The 23,830-nt window shown below is 41.9% G+C and overlaps 1 protein-coding gene across 2 annotated transcripts; it reads right to left on the bottom strand.

Moving 5' to 3' along the window:
- Nucleotides 1-151: 151 nt before the first annotated feature.
- On the bottom strand, nt 152-22,264 carry LOC148022546 (tyrosine-protein phosphatase RLPH2-like). 2 transcript variants are annotated; one of them, XM_087695491.1, is made up of 4 exons: nt 21,669-22,264; nt 2,460-2,527; nt 2,213-2,380; nt 152-459 (listed from the first exon to the last, which is right to left on the bottom strand). In XM_087695491.1, exons 1-4 carry the CDS (start codon nt 22,219-22,221, stop codon nt 241-243), a joined length of 1,008 nt encoding a protein of 335 aa, XP_087551617.1. In that variant the 5' UTR covers nt 22,222-22,264; the 3' UTR covers nt 152-240. The 2 variants fall into 2 exon arrangements, with proteins under 2 accessions (XP_087551617.1, XP_087551618.1); XM_087695492.1 differs by having other exon boundaries at nt 371-510.
- Nucleotides 22,265-23,830: the final 1,566 nt, after the last annotated feature.

Raw genomic sequence — 23,830 nt, 5'->3', positions numbered from 1 at the left:
CATGGGTCAGTTCCGGAATATAAAATTGGGTCTACTTGCAATTGAGGTGACCCAGCATCAGCAGCACACATCAGAATCCAAACCCCAGAAGCCATTGAAAAGACTTGAATTCCACTGATAAATCATAAAGGCCACACAAGGTTAGAAAGCATGAAACTGCAAATAATGATGTATTCAGTGACTCTGAAGTGACTTTTTAATTAAATATCTGTAGACCCATAATTATATGTTATGATAGCTTTACAATGCACATGGCTCCAAAACTGATGTGCCATTGGCCGCATTGGCCAAGCTCTGAGGATCATCAACATCCCATACAATAATCCTAGAAGGAAGAATAATAGCTGCTATTGGCATATGGGGAAACCCACCACCCTCGTCAATGATAAGCCTGTGCTCATCTATGTGCATTGTACCATGATGGCCACTCACTACTTGTACTCCTTGGTCAGCCAATTCCTGCATAGCACAGGCAACTGCTTATTCCATGTGTATGGCAGCTAAAACCATCTGAAAATAAAGATCAAAACACAGGCATGTCTTAAGAAATGTCTACAATAACAACCCTTCAAACCAGTGAACGAGAATGATGTTAGCACACAGAGAGTTCTCGACATTGTCCCATTGAAGGAAAAGGGACTCTTTTCCTTGATTCTCTTAGTCTTTCACATCATGAGCTTCTATGGGGAAGGGACCACATACGTAGCTTACCATATTAATAAAGATAAACATTTATTTTGAAAATTTGTAGTACAAATTCTCTTATTTTGTTCAATGGTTTTCCTTAGAAAATCTGCAAGGAAGAAAATCCTGCATTTTTTATGAAAATGTGCATAGAGATTTTGGACAAACTTTGAGGAAACCACCATCTGCAATTAAAAAGGAAAATATGGAGTCTGATTACGACCTTCTCTGATGATTTGAGAATGGACAGTTGTCCATTCCATACAAGATCTCCAACTGCCTTGAATCAGGCTGACTGCTAGTTGTGCAAATTCTTGATTTGGTATGGTCTCTTACATGTAATATTAGCCTTCAAAGACTTGAAGGATTTGAGTCTCTATAGACACAAAGAAGAGAGAGCTATTTTCTGAGAGTTGATCAAAACTGTGCCTTTATTCTCTACTAGTGAAGATCAGAAACACCCAACATTTTTAGAAATAGCTCCTTTGTGGGGGAGCATTATACTGAGTCTACATAGGAGATCGTCCTACACAAAGCAATCAATCCCAAACTTATTAAACTGACCTTAGTAAAGTCTGTCAGAACCTGTGAACCATCTCATACAAGATCCAGTAATCAATCACTCCCTTCAAAGTTTCAAACTATCTGGAACAAAATATGCATGAGCTCCTTTTGTTTCGGGTCCCAGGCTACAAAGGTAACAGATACATCAAGGGCACTAGTTAAGAGGTTTCCCCTAGTTCCCTTTGGAGAGTGATCTAGAGTGGAGATAAAGCATTTGAAAAACACTAGTTGTCTCAAAGTTCTAGGTGCCTATCAGTCAAAAAGTGAGAGCACTATCAACATATCACTCGACAAGTAAGCTGTAAGTCAAGTGCAAAAGGCAGGTCCAAATCACTGTGCCTAACAAGGGGCTGAGTTATCTTACCTCAGCACTTGGAAATTTGGGAATTTGAATATACTAAACAGACAGGTATGTGCTACAAAAGAAATTTTTTAATGTTATTCAACAGAAAGGTTTGTGCTTTCTTTTTCAGGTTTAAAGGAAGGGTACAGAAAGGTCAATTTACGTACATGGAAACTGAGTTATGGGTGGTGAAATTCAACCTTTGAACGCTAAAATAGTATGATTGGTATAAACCAAGTACATAAACATGGCCAGTGACAAGGTGGGCAAATATTCCATGCCATGTAACAAGCACCAATAATCATGTCCCCTTGAAAATGAACCCCACTTTGGGTAAAAGTGCAAGGGCTTGGAACGGCACACTCTTGAACATAGACCCAAAAATTTTCAAAGATTCTCTCCAAATATTACTGGCATATTTGATGAGAGATTTGCTCTTTTAGATCCTCGCTATGGATCTTTGGTGCAGTTTGTATACTTCTAGTAATGTATAACTTTAAAACAGCAGCACTTCACCAAAGGTGCATGATACATGTGTGGGAACCATGTAACAGTTCCTCTAATGCTGGTAGAACCAAATAAATGTCACAAGGGGAAGAACTTAAGAATACATCAACTCACATCAGGTGTGTCCCAGACGTTCTTCCTCCCACTTAGGTTTTCAATCCTTGGAAGTGTCACATCCTTTTCAAGTAGAATCTTCATTTGAGTTTCAATAGGTTTTGTCTTTTCCAGACCAGCATGAACAGCAATAAGTTTGCCATATCCAGCTCGTTCATTCTTCAAATCCTGATTTCACGAATGCCACAATAAATTAGTACATCAAAATCAGACTTTTCAATGTCCAAACAGCAAACTACTGAATTACCTGTTCGTGTACCCATACAAGTCCTTTGAGAAACTCTTTATGCCTTAATGGAACTGCGTCTCCTAGGCCTGTAGATGTTCATGTGTAAGCCAAACACTTACAAAAGTAAAATTAGCAATATGTGACCACAAAATATCTGCAACACTGCACCTTTCTTCATGTAAACACAAACAAGCCACCAACCAAAGGTAAGAAGCTTTCATCCCATAATAAACCAATTATGCTACAATTTTCACCATGGCATAAATGCACTTGCTTTTAGAAGAAGCATAATACTAGAAAACAGCCAAAACTTTACATATGGGATTGTCATTGGTCATCAACAAATATTGGGCTTCTTAACTTCTCAACAATAATCATGTAAGTTTTCCATTCCCCATGATAACTCAGTAGTGGGGACACCTAAAGAGCTAGCTCTCTTGTTACAAGGTGGCTGAGAGTTGCAGTGCAAGCTTGTTGTACAAAACTCCTCAACTACTAAATTGGAAGCTATTAAGCTAAAGTAGATAGATTACACATCAAACCTACATTAGCTTATTAAAACTGGGAGAGTGTGCAATGGAATAGGACCACGCACACGGAGAGAAAAGGAGAAGAGGACATGCAAAGTGAAAGAGAAATCTGCACTGAATCTAGAAAGAATGCTGAATACAATAATGGATAGATCAGTCCCTGCATGCAGTGTTAGAATTTGCCACTTCTATGGGTAGTGCCCAATGTTTTAGTTAGTTGGTTTGTAGTGTGAACACATTACACAACTACATTAATAAGTTCTGTCACCACCAGAAGACAGCCATCTGAGGGCCTCGGCAAGTAGGGAACAGCAAGGAGTCACCTTCCAAGGGCTAGCAACAGCATTGCTGATCAGGTGACAGCATCTTGGAGGTGTCTGGCAGTAGGTGATTGCATTCAATGCAATGCAGATTGGAGCAGGCAGCATGTAAAATTTAGGGTTTTCTCGAGAAGAAATCCAGATTTCTCTCTTATCTTGGCTTTCTCCCACCTTCTCCAACCCATTCTCGAGAGATCTCAGCCATTTTGAGCAGATCTCAATCAAATTTGGTGGACAGCAAAGAGATCTCTGCTGTAAACCCTAAATTTCTGCAGAAATTAGGGTTTGACAGCCACGTCATGACCCATGCCAATTCGTGAAGGCATCGTGTAGCATTGAATTAAGCACCTGGAACTTGTGTAATTGTCAGGGAATTCAGATGCCAGCCCATTCATTATAATTTGGGGCAGCATTTGGCCAGTTGGTGGTTCCATTTGTGCAATTCCTAGGTAAAAATCAAGGGGCAATTGGCCCGAATTGCTTGCTAATTGTATGTACAACAAGGGGCTTTTGGATCAGCAAATGAGATTGTGGAATCTCAACTTATACTCAATCCATTAGCAATTAAAGTTAAAGAAATACCAAAAGGGGCACCAGTTTTGGGGCCAACCGGGTGCCTATTGTCCAAGATTATAAAGGTAAATTCTGCTTTTCAATTTATGTTTATTTGCTGATTTCTATAATTAAGTGCTTAATCAGGGAATTACCACCCTTTCCAAGTATAAAGGCTACTTTCAATTACCCTTCGTTTCTGATCAGATTTTTTGTTAAACTGCATGTGAATTCTCATTTTGTAAAGTTGGTTTGGGTGTATTCTCTCTCTATATACCTTCTATTCTCTATCTTCTCCTCTTATCCTCTCCCAATGGCTCCTCCGTACACTTCCATAGATGATAAGTTACATGGACCTAACTATCTTACATGGAGTGCTGTGATGAAAGCCTGGTTTATGCAAAAACAGATTTGATACATTGTGTGAAGCTATTCCTTGGCCTCAACGTCCTTTTTCTCTTCCTGAAGATTTTGATAAGGACAACCATGAGAAAGTTGTGCCTACATGGAATTTGGACGATGCATATGTATATTCTGCATTGCCTCAACATATTTCTAAAGAAGCTCTACTAGTGGTTACCTCCTGCATGGCATCTCCTAAAGTATGGTCGAAGCTTCAAATATTGTATGAGACACCTTCCCCCATGCATGCGGTGACCCTTTATGGGCAGCTACCACAAATGAAGTTTGAGCCAAAGGACACTATTCAATCATTTTTGCTCCATGTTACACAAGTACAAGACCAACTTCGACACATGCAATCTGCCCTTCTGGAGGCACACCTAGTAGGAAAGGTACTCTCCAAGGTCCCCCCAGAGTTTGATAGAGTGGCAAATGCCTTGCAAGCGCAAATATCATCTACACTTGTGAGCTTTACACATATATCCTCGATATGCTACTTGAGCATAAGGTATCTTTGCATTTACAAGGGAGGCTTTCATCTCATTATGGATGTTCCAGTGAGGCCTTTATAGCTTCAAAAATTGGTGACACAAAGAAGAAGTCCAAGGCCCACTGTTATCATTATGGTAAGAAGGGGCACTTACAAAAGGACTACAAGGAGTTAGCAGCCTCAAGGACAAAGAAGTAGAAGGAGAAGAAGAAAAAGTAAGATACGAACTCCTCCGATGAGTCATCTTCTTCCTCATACTCCGACTCCAATCCTCCAGCCAAGGGAAAGTCTAAGACGCGGCAAGAATCCACTTCTTCAAACTGAGGGAAGGACTTGACTCCCCTTCCTCTGCTGCTTTCTAATCAAGGTGATGGGGTCATCCCTCGTGACTCTCCAATGCCAACAAGGGAGTGTGAGAGGGTGGTGAGATAGGGCAGCTAAGTCTCATCTACACAAGTATACAGGTGCACAAGTTCTAGAGAGGGACGTCCCTAACACATCGACCGAAGATTGGCAAGTTCGCATCCTAGAGCTGGGATTGACATCCAAGTTCATGATGGGCTATTATTTGACAAATAGCAAGATTGACTCCTAGTCTCGAGCTCACATGAGGGGACACTTTGACGATCTTGGCCAAAGGCGGAGAATCCATGGGTGCATATGTTCAAAGACATTTATGACAGGATGGTCTTGTATGCTACTACGAGACATTGTTGATGAACACAGAGATCTATTATGACTCTTCTCTATTTTTAAAAGCTGGTACGATCGATATCAACATCACATTCTCCTGCAAAACCTTGGTGGTGGCTTGATCACCTACTGCTTGGGTATCCATGGTTCTACTCTAGTGGTTTTTTGTTGTATGGACTATGATCAGCCTCTATCATTGTATCATTGTATTGTATCAGATCACCCATGATCTGAGAGAGGATGTTAGCAATCCAAACAACTCGTGTATAGGTCTATGAGCATGGCTAGGTTATTTAGGCATTTTACTATGGTTATTATGATGCTTATTTGGGGCATTTTATACTAACCGACCTACCCGTATTTTGCCACTATTTTCTTCTTTATATATCCAACTCCCTCCTCATTTAGTCATATCACCACCTACAGGTTTTGTGGAGAGGGAGCCAGTACCTAGACTCAATGTTGTACACATCATTCTCGTGTTTGGTATATGGATTTTATTCTCGAGCACATCTCTGAGTTCTCTTCTTTTGCAATGTTCTGCTATTCTTTTTCTCTTGTCTTGCGTTTAGCAGTTTATTTCAGCACTTGTCTATGCTTCCATTGATGCACCACTTCTAACATTTATTGTCTAAGTTTTGAGGATTAATTAGCCCCTAAACTAGTATTAATTAATTGATTAATGCCTAGTTCTTAACGTACCACTAACATTAATATCTAATAAAAACTTCTAGACCAAAATCTAACACCAAGCACAACCTAGTACCTAACTAGTATAACTTATTATAACTTTTGCCTTTGGCATCCACTAACATCTCAAGGTCCTTTGCCCATCGTTGTGAATTAACTATCTTGCTTAACGCATACATCTCACATCTGAACATTTGATTAACAACTAAATCAAATGCTAAGCAAAACATCAAAAAGTACACATTCCTGAATGTTCGTGTGTATTTTGATTTACTAAATTCTACATTCAATTTATTCTGTTTGCAATTTTAGGTTCCTACTATGCTATGGGTTCACCGAACTCAAAGACCAATTTCATCATTTCCTTGTTTTTCATTTTTTCTTACGCATGTTGGGAGTTATTTGTTCAACCCCATTGTGGTTCCTCCTTTATAAGCTAAACAACCCAACCTACCAATCAATCAAACCATTTTCTAGCTAATCTAGTCAAATCTATTATGCAATACCATTTAAGATCGTTCATCTTACTCCATTCACAGTTTTTTACTCCCATGCAAGTACTCTTTTATTTTGAGTTTTTATTGTGTCATGTGAACATGTATTTTTGAAACCTCACTTAACATATGGATTAACTTTTAACCACATGGTTAAGTAAATGTTGCACATATGAGGTGTAACTGGGGCTAGAGTAAATTTACAAGCCAAGGACCCAAGGAAATTATGAGATATAAAATGGAAAAGTTGCTATAAGTTATGCTGCACAGCTACTTGGTGGTATTTGGTGCCAGTTGTTGACCTAGGTCATTCATTTGGCCATAAGTGTCCGTTAGTAACACTAGAAAAGTGGCGTTTAATGGTACCTAATGCCAATCTAATGATCAAAGTTGACGCAGAGACGCTCGGGAATGGAAGTTGCCAAGCCAATTTCATTATTGGCCAGTCAAATTATTTTTTAGGGCACCGAAATAATTACTAGATTAATTTTCAGCATTTAAAGACTGAAAAACGTCTTTAGAGGCTGGAGAGAGGCATTTTAGTGTATTCAATCTGCAAGAAAGAGGGAGGAGATGTTGTTGGTTTGATTTGCAGCCATTGTAGGATCTTCTGAGGCATCCAAGGGTAGGAGAAGACCAATCAACAACAAGTGACAGTATCTACAGGCTGTTGAGACAGAGCAGTAGCAGTAAATGACCGATTTTCTTCAACTCTTTGCATCTACAAGCTGTTGATACAGGGCAGCAGTAGTAAATGACTGATTTTCTTCAGTTCTTCGTGAAAAAAGTCTTAATTTTCTCTCTCCTCAGCATTCTCTCTCATCTCCCACCCTTGCTCCAAAGCTTGCAGTATTGAGATCAACAGAGACTGAGAATTTTCACATTTCTCTACTGTAAACCCTAATCTGCCAGCAGAAATTAGGGTCTATCAACAACCTCGGGAAGCGTGCCAAAAATTGAAAGCTCCAAGACTTGGATTCAACAAGGCTGAAGCTGCTTTTAATCAAATTCAAGTGGAAGGACCAAGAAATCAATGAATTTGGGGTATTTTCCATCTCCATCAAAGCAAATAAATGCCAATTGACTAACCGAATCAAGCGGCAAATCAGATTGAAGACTTGTTTGTCATTTTGGACAGCAAGGGAAGTTGGAATACTAAAAGAAATTGGGAGAATCCCATTGTACATCAACTTCTTCTTCAATTAAGTTAAATAAATATCGAAAGGGGCACCAATTTTGGGGCCAACAGGGTGTGCAATGTCAAAGATTTAATGGTAAAGTGTGCATTTCACTTTTGTAAATTGTTAATTGTTGTAAATAGTGCTTAATCGGGTCATTTACTGTAGGGACCAATTAGGCACGGAGATCAAGACAGACTATCCTACGCGCAGTGAGAGACAGAGAGAGTGAGAGAGAGCAGAGTAGAGAGTAAGCATGTTTTCAGATACAATGACGAGAGTGTACCTTTAGGTTTTTTAGATAGATATATATGTGTAAGTACAAGTGCTAAGGGTGTGTTTACACTCGAGCACATTTAAAAGGCACGATGCCTTTATTCCCAACAACCTCCCACCTAAAGGCAATGTGCCTTAAGAGGAGAAAAGAATCAGCTAAGTCTAGGTATATACAAAGCTGAAATACATATATCTATCCAACTCCCATCATCTATCGGCAATGAGCAAACCGCTCTACTGGAAGACTCTTCGTGAGAAGGTTTGCAGGGTTATCATCTGTATGCACTTTGACAAGCTCAATGCTCTTGCTGTCAAGTACATCTCTAATGAAGTGGTACTTCACCTGTATGTGCTTTGTTTTTGCATGAAAGACAAGATTCTGAGCTAGCATGCACTCTGACTATCACAATGGAGAACAGGTAACTCTGTGATGCGAAGCTCTCCTAGAAGACGTGAAAGCCATAAAGTCTCATTGCATGTCTCAATGGCAGCCACATACTTTGCCTCTGTAGTAGACAATGCAACACACTTTTGTAGCCTGGAGATCCAAGAGACTGCTCCTCCTGTGAAAGTAAATACATACCCAGAAGTAGACTTCATGTAGTCTGCATGACCAGCATAGTCTGCATCCGTAAAGCCAACAACAGATATCTTCTGTTTTCCAAAGCAGATGCACAACTCCTTTGTGTCTTTGAGGTATCTCATAATACCTTTCACTGCATCCCAATGCTTCTTGCCAGGGGTTGTCATGTATCTGCTAACCACTCCACTGCAAAGGCAATGTCAGAACGTGTAGCAACCATAGTATACATCAAACTGCCAACAGCTGAAGCATATGGTATCTTGGCCATTTCAGCCTTCTCATCATCAGATGTCGGACTGTCCTCTGCACCAAAATTTCACATATGGAGGCAATGGAACCCCAATTGTTTCCCCCCCCTCCCCCTCCATATTAAAACGCTGCAAAACTTTGGAGATATACTCCTGCTAAGATAGATAGAGTAAGCCTTTCGATCTATCTCTGAGTATTCGCATGCCAAGAATGTGATTTGCATCACCAAGATCCTTCATGTCAAAGCTGCCATGAAGACTTTGCTTCAATGAATCCAAGGCATGAATATCCATGCCAACAATCAGCATGTCATCAACATACAAAACCAAGATAATCAGGCTGCCATCTGCTGCCTTCTTGGTGTACAAGCAGTGATCCACTTGACTTCTATGAAAGCCTTGGGACTACATGAATGTATCAAACTTATGATACCATTCTCTTGGTGCTTGTTTCAACCCATACAAACTCCTTTTGAGTTTACATACCATTTTTTCCTTCCCTTCTTCAACAAACCCTTCAGGCTACTGCATATATATGTCTTTGTGCAAATCACCATGTAAAAACGCAGTCTTTACATCCATCTGTATGAGCTCCATATCCTCAACTGCAACCAAGCCCAAAATGGTTCTCAATGTAGTCATCTTGACTACATGAGAGAAAACCTCATCAAAGTCAATTCCATGCTTATGCTTGTACCCCTTTGCAACCAATCTTGCTTTTTACTTTGGTGAGGAACCAAAAGTGACCTTCATCTTGTAAACCCATTTGCATGAAAGGGTTTTTTGCCCTTTAGGCAACTGCACCAAGTCCCAAGTGCCATTTTTTTCAAGAGATTCCATCTCTGACAACATGGCTTTATACCATTTATTCCTGTCATGTCTGTCCATTTGCTTCCTTGAAGCAAGATGATTCACCACAGTCTGTCAACACGACATAATCAGCCACGTTAATTGCACCATGAACAAATCTGTCAGGTTGTCTAGTGGCCCTAGACGTTCTCCTAACCCAATGCTCATTGTTTGCTGGCTGTTCCTGCAAATTTCCATTTTCAGCATGCTGTCCTGGCAATTCAGCCTGCAAATCAGTATTAACAGCTTGCTGTCCTGGCTGTTCCTACACATGTAATGGCTCATTGTCATGAGCAATAGCTAGCTGATCATTTCTAGCATCATTTCCTGCATTTACAGGTTCATTTACAGCAGGTATTTGCTGCTGTACAACGGGCACATTTTGCTGTCCAAAAGGTATTCCTTCCCGGAATACAACCCTACAGACCTCCTCAGTCTTTTCAGGCTGTTTGTGCATGCGATCTTCTTGGAAGATAACGCTATTGCTGCATACTACTTCCCTTTTCTCGGGATCCCACAATCTATACCCCATTTCACCCTCGTCACCATATCCTAAGAAAATGCATTTATAGGACTTTGGCTCAAGTTTGCTGCGTTTTTCTTTACGAATGTGCACAAAAGCCTTGCAACCAAACACTTTCAGATGAGCATATGAAGGTGGCTTGCCCGACTACGCTTCTTGGGGAACTCCCCCCCCAAAGACCTGTTTGGCGACTGATTAATCAAGTGAACGGTTATCATAACAGCCTCTGCCCAAAAACCATGGGGTAATGCAGCATGAGACAGCATTGTACGGACCTTATCCTGTATAGTCCGATTCATAAACTCTGCAACTCCATTTTGGGGTGGATTATGAGGGGCAGTGAGCTCCCTCTTTATCCATTTGCTGTCACAAAATGCCTAAAAGGCCTTGGACACATATTCCCCCACCATTGTCAAAGCGAAGACGCTGAAGTGTCTTATATGTCTGATTTTCAGCCAATGCCAAGAATTTTTTAAACTTGTCAAGCACTTCATCCTTGCTACGAATAGGGTAAACCCATACTTTGCGTGTAGCATCATTGACAAAGGTAACAAAATATTTCTTTCTCCCTAAAGATAATCCTGGCATTTGACATACATTCGAATGTACTAACTCTAGAGGAGAAGATTTCAAAGAAATAAACTTTTTGTGAGACATCTGTGCATGTTTGCCATAAATGCAATGATCACAATGCTCAAAATCAACATAACAAAAAAAAGGCAAGTAACCCAGACGAGAAAGCACTTTCATTCCTATTTGACTCATGTGTCCCAACCGGCCATGCCACAAAGAAACGCTTGGCTGCTCGGTTACGGCAACAACATGGTCACGCACACTAGATACATCAAGTGAATACAAAGTATCACTCTTGCAACCTCTGGCAATCACTCTTGATCCCTTACAGATCTTCCATTTTCCATCACCAAAGGTGGTATGAAAACCATCATCATCTAGCTGCCCTGTGTTGATCAAGCTCTTCTTGAGCTGAGGCACATGCCGTACATGCTGAAGTATAAAGACAGAGTCATGCTGAGACTGTAATTGCACACTGCCAATACTTGCAATCTCACATGCATAGTTGTCCCCAAGATGGACAACACCATGTCGACCCCCTGTATAGGTGGAGAACCACTCACGATGAGGGATGACATGAAAGAAAGCACCTGGATCGAGAATCCAAGTATGCATATCATCATCTGTATGTGCAAGTAAAGCATGTGCACCAACGTGTGAAGAGACAAAGAGTACGTCACTCCCACTGTCACTGTCATGAGTGACTACATTCACCTCTTCAATTTTTACACTGCTCTTCTTAGGCTGACTGTCCTTCTCTTCCTTGCTATCATCCGTCTTCTTGCCTTTTCCTTTCTCTTTCTTCCATTTGTAGCAGTCACGTTTAAAGTGACCCTTCTTGCCACAATGATGGCATTCAACATCTTTGCCACATGATTTACTGCATCCCTTGCCATTATATTTGCCCTTTTGCTGTAATCTGCCCCTAGTATGCAAAGCACTGGAAGACTTACTGGATGCATTGTTCTGCCGATTCATCTCTTCCATAAGTAGAGCACTCTCTACATTAGCATACAAAAGGATTACATTAGAATTGCTCATAGCAGTCCTGAATGTATCCCAACTCTCTGGTAGAGTGCAAAGTAAGAAAGTAGCCTTAAATTCCTCATCAATCATGAACTTCAAGGCAACCAGCTGGCTGAAAATGGAGTTAAATCACTCAAGTGAGTAGACATTGCTATACCTTCTTTCATACGCAAATCCATAAGCTTTTTCAGCCAATACACTTTGCTTGCAGCACTCTTTTGCACATACAATTCTTCCAATCTAGTCCATATAGCATATGCAAAATCCAAACCTTCAATGTTGAAAAGCAAGGCATCAGAAATCGATAGCTCTATGGTTGAGCGTGCAAGCTCATTTAACTCATCCCAATCGTCCTATTCCATGTCCGCAGGCTTTGCCCCTTTGGTTTTGATCAGCTTTGCCTGCTTCTTTTGTAACAAGATATTGTAGCATTGCTTTTGCCAAACTGCAAAGTTATGTGCGCCTTCAAGCTTCTTTATGTGCATCAAATTACTGCTGTCATTGCTGCCAGCCATGATTTTCAGCCCAAATGTGACCAAAAAACCAGCAAATGCAGGCCCAAAACTGTCACCCAAGTGACCAAGGTACAAACAAGTACAATCAGCAATAAATGACCATGCAGAAGCACAGATTTCAGATCTGTAATTAAATTTTCAGAAGCACCAAACCATGTGCTACAGCATTATCCAACTGATTACAGCTGTTGCAAGGGCATATACATCACATTACATGAGGAATCCCAAAATTTCAGCTGCAATTTCTGTTGTACATGTACCCACGGGCATAAAATTTGACACGAATGGTCAAAAGCCCCAAAATTGTGTGCTCAAAGCATCAAACACACATCTGCATTTTCTCTATCATGCATAGAACAGTCCAATTTTGCCAAAATAGAGCAATTTTAGCAAAACCCCCAAATTTTACCAAGTGTTGATGTCCAAATTGTGTGGAATTCAACCTGCATGTACATAAAATGACCAAATGCTGCACAAATTTTGCCCAAACTGCAAAAGCCCCAAATTTTACGAGGTCCAATGTGCCTCAATGTCAAGAAATTGGATTAATTTCAGCCCAATTTGTGCATGTACATTAAAAAGCTCCAAATGTCGAGGACAAAATGTCACAAATTCCTACAATTTCTGAGACAGATATCACTATTGCATCTTGCTCGCACCAAATCTGGACAAATCCCCAAATTTTCCAAGTCCTGCATGCACTAATTTCAATGAAATTAAAATAATTTCACTAAAATGTAAAAAGCCCCAAAATTCCCCGGCAAATGTGCACCAACTTTGCGATTTCTGAGCCAAATAGTCCAATTCTGTGTTGAGATCCCCAACTTCGGAAAAATCCCCAAATTTCTGGCTCACTTTTGCACAGATCTGCACACTGTGCTTGCACGCGCGAACACCCGAAGGAGAGGAGGCAAAAGTAATCTCAAATGTTTTTGGAGAAAAACAAGAGGAGGAAAATTGCGGGTCAACGGGCCGTTCAAGTCCGTGACCTGTCATGCCTGTCAAGTTGCCGCCCACTGGTCGCGCTCGTCAACGCCCACTGGTCCCGCCTCGCTGGAGACGTCCGGTCTGCTGCAGTCACCATCAGCAGATCGCCCGTTAGCTGCTGCCCGTCACGCACCTATTCCATGTCAACTGCAATTGCCTGCTACAGTCGACTACTGCTCCCGCTACCCACTACTTGCACATCACGTCACAACTCATCTCGCTGGAGTCGCCCATCAGCTGTGACTAACAACACGATGCCTGCAGCTCACGCCTGTGACTCTCATGCTCGCCTTTGAGCTGTCTCGTCACCAAGTTGGTCTTCTGCATCAGTCTGATGATCGTCTCGTCTGTAGCACCTTGCACTCTGATACTAGTTTGTGGGGACCGGTTAGGCACGAAGATCGAGACAGACTGTCCTACACAATGAGAGACAGAGAGAGAGAGAGAGAGCAGAGAGCAGAGTATAGAGTGAGTACGTTTTCAGGTACAATGATGAGTGTACCTTTAGGTTTTTTAGATAGATATATACGTGTAAGTACAAGTGCTAAGGGTGTGTTCGCACCCGAGCACATTTAAAAGGCACGAGGCCTTTATTCCCAACAATTTACCACCTATCAAAGAGGAGGAAGGTTGGTTTCATGGTTCCATTGCCGGGATTACCACTCAATCCCTTGATTTGGTGGGCCAAGACACCTGATTGCAAGCCAAAGCTTTGTGCTAGTGCTGTTTTTTACTCTCGGCTGAGAAATTACAGCAATATGTATTCATACAATGAGATGACTCAAGCAATGATGATGCCTCTCGGTATGAACATTCAAATGGGAATGAAAGAAATGCAATGTCTGACCTTAGACAAGGCCCAAACCATGGACAACAAGCTGAAAAAGTTGTTGTTGGGCAAGATGCACGGTCTTCAAGGCATAAGGAGGCTAATGACCAGAGAAGTGAAGAGGAATTTGACGACCAATTCAAGAATTGGATGAGGACAGCAGCAAATCTCTTTGTTGAATTGGCAAAGAATCCTCAATTTACCCGATTTTTGAATGCTCCAAAGAATGACACCAAAGGCAAGAAGAAGAAGAAGATGTCTTCTACACCTTTGAGACAACAAGATGCACCGAAGATAATGCCAAACCCTTCATTTGAAGCTCCCAAAGATGCTAATGAAATAAAACAGTTAGTACCTAAGGGGCAAGGAATGCAAATGCAAGGCTATTACGAAAGTGCCAATCCAATGGATTTTGGACAGTCGGGCAGGCATGCTATGATAGGGTAGTCATGATATTTTGGTGGAAGCACGATTTTTGATGCTATGGTTGGACAAGGACCGCATATAGGAATGTATAGCACAAATTCCTATGGTATGCAGCAACCAATGCATGGTGTGCAAGGCCTAATGTATTTGGGTATGGCTGGAAATATGCAAAACCCTATGTATGGCAGCATTGGCTTGATGCTTGGGGCACAAAGTAGAATGTTTGGTACTGCATCTGCACCCCTGAATGCTTATGGGGCTCAAGGAACGAATGTTGGTCATGCGAATGTTCCTTTTGGCGTTGATTTTGATATAAATTCAGCAAATGCACCCTTTTTGCAACAGCCAGTGTATGACAATTTGACACCCAAAGGGGCAGCAAAAGACTATGATGAGGGTGGCACGAAGGTACCACCTATTCTACAAACTAGGGACAAGATCTTTGAGGCTGATCGTTATGTGGAAAACTTGGTTGTAGCCTATACAAAGATAAAATATGCACTTCAGAGATCGCAAGAAAAGCAAAAGAGAGCAATTGATCGCCACAAACATGCTTTGCAGTTTGCAAAGGGTGATTATCTATCGTTGCCTTTTGAAAAGGTAAGGCTAAAAAAGATGAAAGGAAGAGAAAGATTGTATCCGAAGTTGAGTATGAGATACTATGGGACCTTCCAGGTATCGAAGAAGATTAGCAATGTGGCATATCGGCTGAAATTACCTCCACAATGGCGGATACACAATGCCTTTCATGTCAGTTTGTTGAGGCCTTTTCACGGTGATGTGCCACAGGATATGTCTACTGAAATTCAGCCTCAAGTTGAGGAGCTCGATGAGATTTTGGTACCCGAGCAGATTTTGGCACATAAGGAATGAAAGGTCAAAGGTAAAGTTTCCAGGAGATATAAGTGAAATTTCAGAATAATTCACCAATGAATACCAAATAAGTGGAAGAGGATGACTTGGTAGACCATCCTCAATTGTTGCAACTTTACCTAGATGCCTTTCAATTAGAGCCAACTTTAGTTCGGGCTCCGTCAAGAGGGAGGTAGCACTTCCACTCCTCCAATCAGGGACAGCTCTCGTATATAGTGGATCTCGGATGTATTCAACATGCATCCAAGGTACTACGCTAACAGTATGTTTGCCATGAGGTCACTACTTAGTATACTAGTCACTATGAGATGTATGCAGTTGAGTATGAGTTTCACCCGGGCACTGGAACTATACTTTTGCATCAGCTTATAATCAATTTGGCACGAACTTTGCCTCAATTTTGAGACAAAAACGGTTTCAGGTTAGTTTTTTATCAGCTTGAGAACCGTCTATGGTCACTTTTGGGATCAGTTTTTGCATTCATTGCTAGTCAACTTTTGCAATGAGTTTATGATCAGTTTGAAGTCACATTTGCAGCAGTTTGTGATCAGTTCTCAGATCAACGAGTGATCAATTTATGATCAGATTATGCTTAATTTTCAATGGTTTAGGTCTAGTTCCATGGACAACAGCATATGTTATGATGCCATTGATGTTTTAGCCATGGTTTATGCTTGGTTATGCTATGCTATGGTTTGGTTTTTCCAGATGAGTTGAGCTCATGAGAAATAGACATGTCACATGATAATCTAGCAATGTTTTTAAGATTCTTTGTGAGACTTATGTTATGTTATGATTGGCTAGTATTTTTCAGCATGTGTTGGGCATATGGAATGGTTGAGCAATAGTGCGCAATGTTATGTTAACTATGATGCCTTGTGGAGATTCCCACACATTTTTTTCCTTTTGATGCATCTAGCAGTGCAATCAAGGACGATTGCAATGATTTTAAGTGGGAGGGCTGTCATGAGGATATGTATTTTTGAAATCTCACTTAACATGTGGATTAATTTTAACCACATGGTTAAGTAAATGTTGCACATGTGAGGTGTGACTAAGATTAGAGTAAATTTACGAGCCCGTGACTCCAAGAAATCACGGGATGTCAAAGGCAAAAGTTGTTATAAGTTAATGCCGCACAAGTACTTGGTGGTATCTGGTGTCAGTTGTTGGCCTTGGTCATTCATTTGGCCATAAGTGTCACTTGGTGACACTAGAGAAGTGGTGTTTAATGGTACTTAACGCTAATCTGATGGTCAAATATGGCACAAAAACACTCGAAAATGAAAGTTGTCTAGCCAATTTCATTATTGGCCAGTCATTATTTTTCAAGGCACCAAAATAATTATTAGATTAATTTTCAGTATTTAAAGATTGAAAATTAATATTTAATTATGGATAACGCTGAAATAACCATTTGGGAAGGTTGCTACTTATCAAAAATGTGAGTGCAAGATTGAAAAACGTCTTTAGAGACAGGAGAGGCATTTTAGTATATTCAACCTGCAAGAGAGAGGGAGGAGATACTACTGGTCTGATTTGTAACCATTGAAGGACCTTCTGAGGCAGCCAAGGGCAAGAGAAGACCAATCAATAGCAGGTGATAGCATCTACACACTGTTGAGATAGAGCAACAGCATTAAATGACTGATTTTCTTCGATTCTTTGCATCTACAAGCTGTTGAGAGATGGCAGCAGCAGTAAATGACAGACTTTCTTCAGTTCTTAGTGAAGAAAGTCTGAATTTTCTCTCTCCTCAACATTTTCTCTCATCTCCCAGCCTTTTTATAGCCTTGCTCTAAAGCTTACAGTATTGAGATTACCAAAGGCTGAGAATTTTCAGAATTCTCTATTGTAAACCCTAATTTGCAACAAAAATTAGAGTTTTGCAAATTAGGGTTTAGCAACAGCTTCAAGAAGCGTGCTAGAAATTGGAAGCTCCAAGACTTGGATTCAATAAGGCTGAAGCTGTTTTTAGTCAAATTCAAGTGGAGGGACCAGCAAATCAATGAATTTAGGACATTTTCCATCTCCATCAAAGCAAGTGAAAGCCAATTGACTCCCCGAATCAAGCGGCAAATCAAATTGAAGACTTGTTGGTCATTTTGGACAGCAAGGGAAGTTGGAATACCGAAAGGGATTGGGAGAATCCTATTGTATATCAACTTCTTCTTCAATTAAGTTAAATAAATACCAAAAGGGGCGCCAATTTTGGGGCCAACAGGGTATCCAATGTCCAAGATTTAATGGTAAAGCGTCTATTTCAGTTTTATGAATTGTTAATTGCTGTAAATAGTGCTTAATTAGGTTATTTACCACCCTATCAAAGGACGAAGGCTTGTTTCAATTGTATTCATCCAGCTTTGTATCAATTGTTGAGAAACCCTTCACGTGCAGTTTGCTTTTGTGTTTTGCGTTTAGGGTTTCACAATGGATAGCCCCAAAAAGAGGCTGGGTGCCCACAGTGAGGCACCACCCTAGATAGCTAGCGCCACCCTAGACAATCTCTTGCCTATTTATAGGCTGTCTCTATTACTCATTCTTTATGGCTGATTCATTCACTCTATCACCTCTTCTCTCCAACCTCTCCACTGCCCTCACAACCCTTTGGGAGAACATTGTGGTTCATGTTTTATGGCTGTCTTCATCATCTTCCTTGTGCCACGACACCCTTGTTCCCTTGCATCACATTCACTCCATAATTCAAATCTTCATCATTCCATTCATCAGAGTTTCTTCTCTCTTCTCTTCTCTTCTTAGTGTTTGCTGAGTTCACTCTGCATTCCTCCCTGCAAACCCTACTGTCTCACTGGTACGTCGTCTTTTGACATGGTATCAAAGCTAGATCTGCTCAAACAATGGCAAAGATCCTCCACTCTAGCGACAGCAAAGACCGGTAGCGGTTCGGCATCCACTTCTCTTCTTCTTCAGCCCCATCAACACCCTAACTAGCGGCTGCTCCCTCTTGCATTTATTGTTTTCCAGCCTGCGTTCAGGGCGTTGTTGCCACCTCCACCTCCCCTTGTTGTGTTTACTACTGACATCTTTTATGTTGCACCTAGCGGTATTCCAGCACCTACCCCTTGCTACGTTTCAGCCAAGCAACCACCGACAACACCTCCCCTTACCTTTTCAGCCTATGTTTCAACCAAGTAACATCTAGCAGTAACCTTCTCCCTCTCTGATCAACAGTCTGCCCTGTGTTTGACAATTGGTGGCTCCTCCCTGACTGATGGCGACTCCTCTTGGTCTGCTGCAAGCTGCATTTGAAACTACCAGCTCCTCCCTACAGCTGGCAGTTCACTTCCAGCCTTTCCACTACCCTCCCACCCCAGGCGAACATTGTGGTTCATGCTTCACACTGCCCTCACACCCCTTGAGGCAGACATTGCAGTTCAGGGATCATGGCTGACCTCTTCCTTCTTCAACAAGGTACACTGGTACCCATGGCTTCTTTACCAACGGATGACCAGCCTACTGGGTGCTCCTATTGTGGCATCACCGAACACACCACCGATGCTTGCCGACTTCGACCTTTACTACCACCCCCCCAAGAGTATATGCGTCTCCCACCCGGCACTACTTGTGTCACCTCTCCTTTCTAGGCCACAAAGATCGTTTTGCATAGACTATCAGAGTACTATGCTCAAGGCAATAAGACGCATCCGATGCACACTAAGTCCTTTCGAGCACATGGAGAATCAATTGGTGCTACTACCTCCTATAGATCATCACAATGGCAATGGCAATTTCTCCCACTTATTTTCAGGTATAGTGGCTACCACGGCCCACAGTTCTACAATCCACTCCATTGAGAGATAGTGATTGTTTGATATTGTCTCCTCGTCAATCCACTCCTTCGAGAGACAATGGTTGCTCAACTCCTTCCTCTTCTTCGGCTTTCCACTCCACTCCATTGAGAAGCAGTAACTCTTGCCCACTCATTGCTCAATCTGAGCCCCACCCTTCTCCACCCTCGCCTACTCAGGTTCAAGAGGCCACCTATGGGAGTTCTTCACCACCCCAGATACCTTCTTTGGCACGACTAGCACCACTTTCTTTGTCGTCAGACGTTTCGGAGTTCATAATCCATGAGTTTTTGAATTCCCTATCTACCTCAGAGGGGGATTCTTGACCCTCCAAGGGGGCATCTACATCTACTGTGACTTCAAAGGGGGCTCCTATTCCTCCAATTTCAAAAGGGGTCCCCACCCACTGCTCAGTCCTTTTTGCACATCCTGGTGGAGGCCTTTAACCTTCTTCTACCCTTGGATGGGGTGGCTTCCTTCCAGCAATCATCTCACCTATTGATACCAGGATGGCTTCTTTTGCTTCTACCCTTTGATGGGGTGGCTTCCTTCCAGCAGTCTTCTCACCTATTAATACCTAGGATCTCGAGGATCTACCTAGATTAGGGCCTTGGAGGTTCAACCACGACTTGGTGACGAGGCCTTTGTATTCCTTCCTACATGGATACATGAGCTAGTGGCTTCTCTCCCAAGGTTGAGTTTTGGGTTCTCCAGTTCACTCTGTCTACTATTCTTTACTGCAAGTTACCTTTCAAGTGGTAATCTTGGATCTTAGGGATCCTCTACATCTTCTTCCTCCTCTTCTTTTTGCTGTGGTCACTTGGTCAACATGGAGCCAACTTCTGAGATCAAGTACGGGCATATCCTTATGGTTCTCAGCACCACACAAAATCCAACATTCCTCCTATGCATTGCATGATTCCATCCTCTTTGTACTCAAGCACTTGGGCAAGTGAACAATTTCCCCACGAGGGACATTGTCCAAGTGGCACTTGCTACATGAGCATTCTTCAACCTGTAGCATTGCATCTCCATCTCACTCCTCTTGTTCCCCTTTTTGGGCCTGAGAGGGGGTGTTGAGAAGCCCTTCACCTACAGTTTGCGTTTAGGGTTTCAAAGTGGACAGCCCCAAAAAGAGGCTAGGTGGGGTACCACCCTAGACAGCCGATGCCCTCCCTCTGCACACTACCCTAGACAGTCTCTTGTCTATTTATAGGCTACCTCTATCACTCATTCTTTACAGCTAATTCATTCAGTCCATCATCTCTTCTCTCCACTCCTCTCACACCCCTTCAGGAGGACATCGCAGTTCGAGGTTCGTGGCTATCTTCATCATCTTCCTTGTGCTACATCACATTCACTCCATAATTCAGATCTTCATCATTCCATTCATCAAAGTTTCTTCTCTCTTCTCTTCTATTCTCAATGTTTGCCGAGTTCACTCTACGTTCCTCCTCGCAAACCCTTCTGTCTCACCAGTACGTCGTCTTTTGACATCAATTCACATGAAACTCCACTTGTGTCTATAATAACCCATACATGATATATCGCGTTTTCTATGTATATATTCATTGGTGGTGTTATCAATCTCTTATTTTCTTGTATTGTCGACTTCCATTGTGGTATCAAAGCAAGCATATTGACTTCATCCCCCGTCCATGCTTTTGTTCGCTCCTCTCAATTACCCTCTACCCTCGTGTTCCTTATACCCCACAACCACCTTGGATATCTATAGGGACTAGTGATGTGGCACATATGACAAATATAATAAAAGTAGCATGGATGGCCAGTATGTGTTGTTTGGCAACTAGACTTTGCATGGTGGTGAATGCAATGCAACTTTTGTTCGTGTATCACACCACTTGACTTGCCTATCACATTTGGGTGTAGGTGGTGTACATAGAAAATCATGCATGGGTTCAACTTAGGCTTGGACTTAGCTAGCTTGCGTTTTGACCCAACACTTGCATTTCATGTGGCAATTTGCATGGCATCTTCTTTGGGTTGGCTGGCTAGACTGGCAGCTTTAGACGTGGCCCACTTAAATCCTTATGTTACGGACATGAGTGGTGACATGGTTGTAGCATTTCTTCATGCTGGTTGGTCTCATAGGCTCTTTTACCATTTCGTGGGCCTTAGCACGACTCTTTTGATCAACACAGCTCGTGACATGCTTGTATGGTTAACGTAGCAACAGCAACACATTATCAAACCTAAACAAATACATACTCCAATAAACATTACACTTTGCTTCGGCTGGCCACTTATAATCCCTCTGAATCCTATATGAGGAGATGATCGGTAGGTGTTCTTTCTTACACTGTGGCAAGACAACCGTTACCAAAAAATGTGCGGCCATACCTGGATCGCCGTGCGGAAGGCCGTATGAGAGGAAGGTCGGGGCGGCATCGTAGGTCGACCCCTGATACTCGGTGCCCTTCTTCACATTGTGTTTGGCCTGCATGGTGCCGGCCCAGCGGCGGCCCTGCACGTGCATATTCTCGTGGCCGGGGCCAGACCACCATCCTTCTCGCTCCTGGCTATGGATGAATTGGTCCCAGGTGGAGCTGAAGGAGAAGGGCGGAGAGAGGGGAGGGGGCGTCAGCAGATGAAGGAAGGCGGCGAACGCAAAGTCGTGGTTGCCGCAGAGGAAGACATGGCGCTGCGAGGGGTAGGTGGACGGGAGGGAGCACAGGAAGTCCAGGACCAGGGACGTGTCAGGCCCCCTGTCGCAGTAGTCCCCCAGGAAGATGAAGGTGGACACCAGGAAGGTCGGGGTGCCGAGGCGCAACTCCAGATTGCGCCATAGCCTGCGCAGCTTGCCTGCATAGCCATGGATGTCCCCCACGCACACTGTCACCCCTTCTTCTTCTTCAATCTTCTTCTCACCAACGGCACAACCATCGTCCCCCATTTCTGCGACCAGTGATCAGTCGAAACCTCTCCACCCGTCCTCGTGAATAGGAAAAGTACAAAAATTTCTAGATAAACGTTTTTTTTAACATTTAATTTGTGAGTGTTGTCTAGACCGGTTTAAAATCAATGGATGTTTGAAAACTAACAATTTTGTTGAAGGTTATTGAATAATCAGGAGTTTAAGAAATGACAAATCAACTTAAAATTTAAATTATTTAAAGCTATGGATAATCCCCAACTATGGCAAATCAACTCAAAATTTAAATTATTTAAAGCTATGGATAATCCCCAACTATGCATAAGTTTATTCTTTTGATTACATGAGAGAACATCACATATATAGCTCCTTGTGATTTGTGACCGATGATTGCGTATACAACTACCAATGAGAATGTAGATTTGTGATATTTCTTGTCATTCAATATCTTACGTTGGTACTTGCTATGTCACAGTGTGAGTTGTTGATTGGTAGACTAGATTATAACACTCTTATAATGATACCACATATTGTTATACATGCATTGGTATCTTAAATTGATAATGTACTGTGGTGAAGAGGTTGCATAGACTAGCTACGACTGCTCCTATACTTATTGTTAGCAACATGCTCTTTTTGTTGGCAATGAGATTGCAACTATAATAGTGTACAAGGAAGCTTTTTGAAAGGTGGCACAAGAGTAGAAGCACAAGTGGAAGCAAAAAATAAGTAAGAGCTATTGAGGTTCAAGCAAGAGAGAGCAAGATTGTATGTGGGAACTCCAATAGTTAGAATGTATGACCTGTCTTCCCCTCATTCTATTGTCATGTAAAGAATAAAGAATAAAGTAACAATGATAAACAAACGCCACCTACAATGTACAACTGTATGGACGGTGAGTACAAGTAAATGTAGGCGGTTAGTGTGTGATTGCCCATGAGACTTAGACTTGCCCCTGTTGGGCTATGAGTCTCTACCATGATTTGTTGGGGGTAAAGGCATATGTGCCTACCTGCCTATGTATTAGTTACACTAATAGTACCTGCACCATGTTTTAGTTACCCGCACACTTGTACTCTACATATCACTATCACTTCATCATTTATTCTTTCAATGACATTTGAATAAAGAGAAGGCCGGTCACACATTGTGACTGTTGGAGTTCCCACATTTCCTCTCTCTCTCTCTCTCTCTCTCTCTCTCTCTCTCTCTCTCTCTCTCTCTGTGGGGGATTTTACAGATGCTGACATGCTATCATATGTTATAGAACTTTACATGCATAAAGGGGTACAGCCCATCAAATGTGATGTACATACGCAGCCATTTAGTGCTCTATTCACTTTAGAAACATTGGAGGCAGCCCTCAACAAGATGGCTAATGGAAAAGCATGTGATACTTTGCAGTTGAATGCAGAGATGTTGAAATGGACAACAAAGGAGACGAGATTGTTTATGTTGCATGTGATACATCATGCTTTTGCATATGGCTTTCCCCAAGAATGGAAGGAGAATTAGATACAACCGTTGTGTAAGGGAGGAGATCGCAATTTGCTCACAAACTACCGCACGATTATGGTCAATTCAGCCATGGCAAAGCTATTTAGCACTATCCTGGAAATGCAATTGAGTA

The sequence above is a fragment of the Lygodium microphyllum genome, chromosome 16, assembly GCF_053477565.2.
Source record: "Lygodium microphyllum isolate KBCC chromosome 16, Lygodium_microphyllum_v1.1.10, whole genome shotgun sequence".
Lineage (NCBI taxonomy): Eukaryota > Viridiplantae > Streptophyta > Polypodiopsida > Schizaeales > Lygodiaceae > Lygodium > Lygodium microphyllum.
This window is presented reverse-complemented; position numbering and strand designations above follow the sequence as displayed.